Raw genomic sequence first — 2,991 nt, forward strand, 5'->3', positions numbered from 1 at the left:
GTTTATAATACGTGGAATATATCATTAAAAATGAAAAGTTTTTTCATCATATCAAAGTTATTTACTTTTATCATCTTAAAAATTGAAGTAATATGGGAGGATGTGAGAGCGATACAAAGAATAATAAAAATAACATTTAGTTCGTTTTGATGAAATAATAACTCTAAACAAACGACTTTACAAGATAGATAAGTTAAAGTAATGATATATTCCATACTTTAATAATTATATATTCGTATCGCAAACAGAAGTTTATTTTAATTAAGAATGTTTCTGAATGTTTCTTTATTAATAATGATATTATAAAGAGAGTTGTGATATGTTTTATAATAACTTTCTGTTCACATTAATTAATCATTGTTGTTTTATATATACTGAATGTTATAATGCGTTGAATTTATTTGATTCTTCAGGGTTTTAAATAAATGGAGTTTATGTTTTAACATAATTCTTTGAAAGTATTTATATTTCTAAAAAAGTGAACAAACAAAAAATGAATTATTCGTTGATGTTTTAATGTTTTATGAATTATTTACGATTGTAATACCTACTAATTTGTTTGAAGGGTTATGGTTGTTTATTAAATTAAAATAGAATAGATAGTGAGAATAAAAATAATTCAGAAAGGTTAAGAGAATAAGAAAATACTTCAAGAAAAAACTGGAATGCATCATTTCTCATAACATATTTTGGTTAAGAAAAAGTATAATCCTTTTAAAGGTTAAGACAAAATATTTTTATTATTTAACATCAAAAGAAGTTTCGGTGTTTTTGGTCGAATAATTTTTTTATTTCTTGGTTTGTCCTTTTTGTTATTTTATATCACTTTCTTATTAACTTTTTTAAAAGTTACGTTAATTTTTTCTTATTTAGTAATGTTTTTTATCAATGAATTGTATTTTAGGTGTAATTCGAGTTACAGTCTTTGTTGGTTGTTAGTGTGATTTGATTATTCTTTCTTTGTAATGAAAGAATTGGTAATGATATTTGCTTTGATATATAAAACACAAAATAAAATAGGAGAAAAAAGAAAAGAAATTGAACTTGAAAGGATCAATGGGAGTTCCATCATTCTTTAGATGGTTAAGTCAAAAATTTCCAAAAATTATTGATGGTTGTCAAGGGTCATTCCACGAACAATATAATGACCTGAACGAACCTAACTTTAATGGAGTTGAATATGATAATTTTTACATTGATATGAATGGATTAATTCATCCTTGTTTCCATCCACAAGACCGACAATCACCTGAAACAATAGAAGACATGATGGTAATGTTAGGTAGATATTTAGATTATCTTATTGACATTGTCAGACCTAGAAAATTATTGTATCTTGCTGTTGATGGAGTTGCACCAAGAGCAAAAATGAATCAACAAAGAAGTCGTAGATTCAAATCAGCAAAAGATGCAGAAAATGCAGAACTTAAACATGCAGAAGAGAATCGAAATAAAGTAATGAATGGATTACCTGAAGTTCCCTATATAAAACCATTAGATTCGAATTGTATTACTCCTGGTACAGAATTTATGTCAGTAGTTTCTAAAACATTGAAGAAATATATAAAAGAAAGAATGAGTCAATCGAGTTATTGGAATAAACTTGTTGTTATTTTAAGTGATTCTGGTGTACCAGGCGAAGGAGAGCATAAAATTATGGATTTTATTAGAAGACAAAAAGAGTCACCAGATTATAACCCAAATACTCATCATTGTATGTATGGATTAGATGCTGATCTTATTATGTTATCTCTTGCAACCCATGAACGGTTCTTCAGTATTATTAGAGAAAAAGTATTTTTTGAACAAGAACAATGTTATATTTGTAATGACATTCATTCACCAGATAAATGCCCACATAGAAAAGACATTGGTGCTATGGACACTATTACAAAACCATTCCAATTTCTTCATTGTCATATCCTTCGTGGATATCTTCAAATTACACTAAAAGTAGAGGGATTTGAATTTGAAAGATGTGTGGATGATTTTATTTTCTTCTGTTTCTTAGTTGGAAATGACTTTTTACCACATATTCCATCGTTAGATATTAGAGATGGAGCAGTTGATCTTTTAATGAAAGTTTATCGAGAATTTTTACCACACGGAGGATATATCACTGAGAGTGGAAGTCTTAATGTTACCAACGCCAAGAATTTTTTACAGGAAGTTGGTAAGGAAGAACCAGCAATCCTAGAAAAGAAATGTCAGAAAGAAAAAAATTATGCAAAACGAAGATTAGATAATCAGATAAGGGACCTTGAAATTAAGAAAGCAAATGTTTACGAAAATAGTACTTTAAAAAGTACTGAAAGTATTAATACTCTCACTCCAGAACAGCAAGAACAACTCAAAACCCAAGAGGCAGAAATAAAAAAAATAGAAGATGAAGAAAGAAAACTTAGAGCGGATTTTGAGCAAAAAGAATTAACTGATGAAGTTAAGTTAGGAGAACCAGGATATACTCAAAGATATTATAGTGTAAAATTTAAAATAAATCCAAAGCAAGATACTCAGAAAATTCGGGATATTGTTCATAGTTATTTTGAAGGAATGAACTGGGTTCTTGGATATTACTACAAAGGGTGTCAGTCATGGGACTGGTATTATCCATACCTCTATGCTCCTTTTGCAGAAGATATGGGAGAATATGTTGACTATAATTTTGAAATCAAATATAAAGAAAGCACTCCATTTAGACCATTCGAACAATTAATGTCTGTATTACCACCTAGATCTAAAAGTTGTTTACCATATCAATTCCATGATTTAATGAAATCTAAAGGATCACCAATTAGTGATTTTTATCCAGATACATTTGAACTAGATTTTAATGGAGAAAAAGTTGATTACAAAGCTATTGTTGTATTAACTTTCATTGACCAAGAAAAGTTATTACGTTATGTTGAACCAATAGAAATGGGGTTGACAGGTGAGTTAAGACAACGGAATAGAAGATATGGTGATTCTTATATATTTATTGGTAAAGAT

General features: G+C 28.3%; 1 protein-coding gene across 1 annotated transcript; it reads left to right on the plus strand.

Annotated features, from left to right (window-relative positions):
* Positions 1-1,056: 1,056 nt before the first annotated feature.
* Positions 1,057-2,827, plus strand: ENU1_175450 (5'-3' exonuclease domain containing protein; the record flags this gene model as incomplete). Its single annotated transcript, XM_008861314.1, has 2 exons — positions 1,057-2,746; positions 2,799-2,827. The coding sequence occupies 2 exons, from the start codon at positions 1,057-1,059 to the stop codon at positions 2,825-2,827; spliced, it is 1,719 nt and encodes a 572-aa protein (XP_008859536.1).
* Between the last annotated feature and the right edge of the window lie 164 nt (positions 2,828-2,991).

Source organism: Entamoeba nuttalli, assembly GCF_000257125.1.
Source record: "Entamoeba nuttalli P19 unplaced genomic scaffold asmbl_7753, whole genome shotgun sequence".
NCBI classification, from domain to species: Eukaryota; Evosea; order Mastigamoebida; family Endamoebidae; genus Entamoeba; species Entamoeba nuttalli.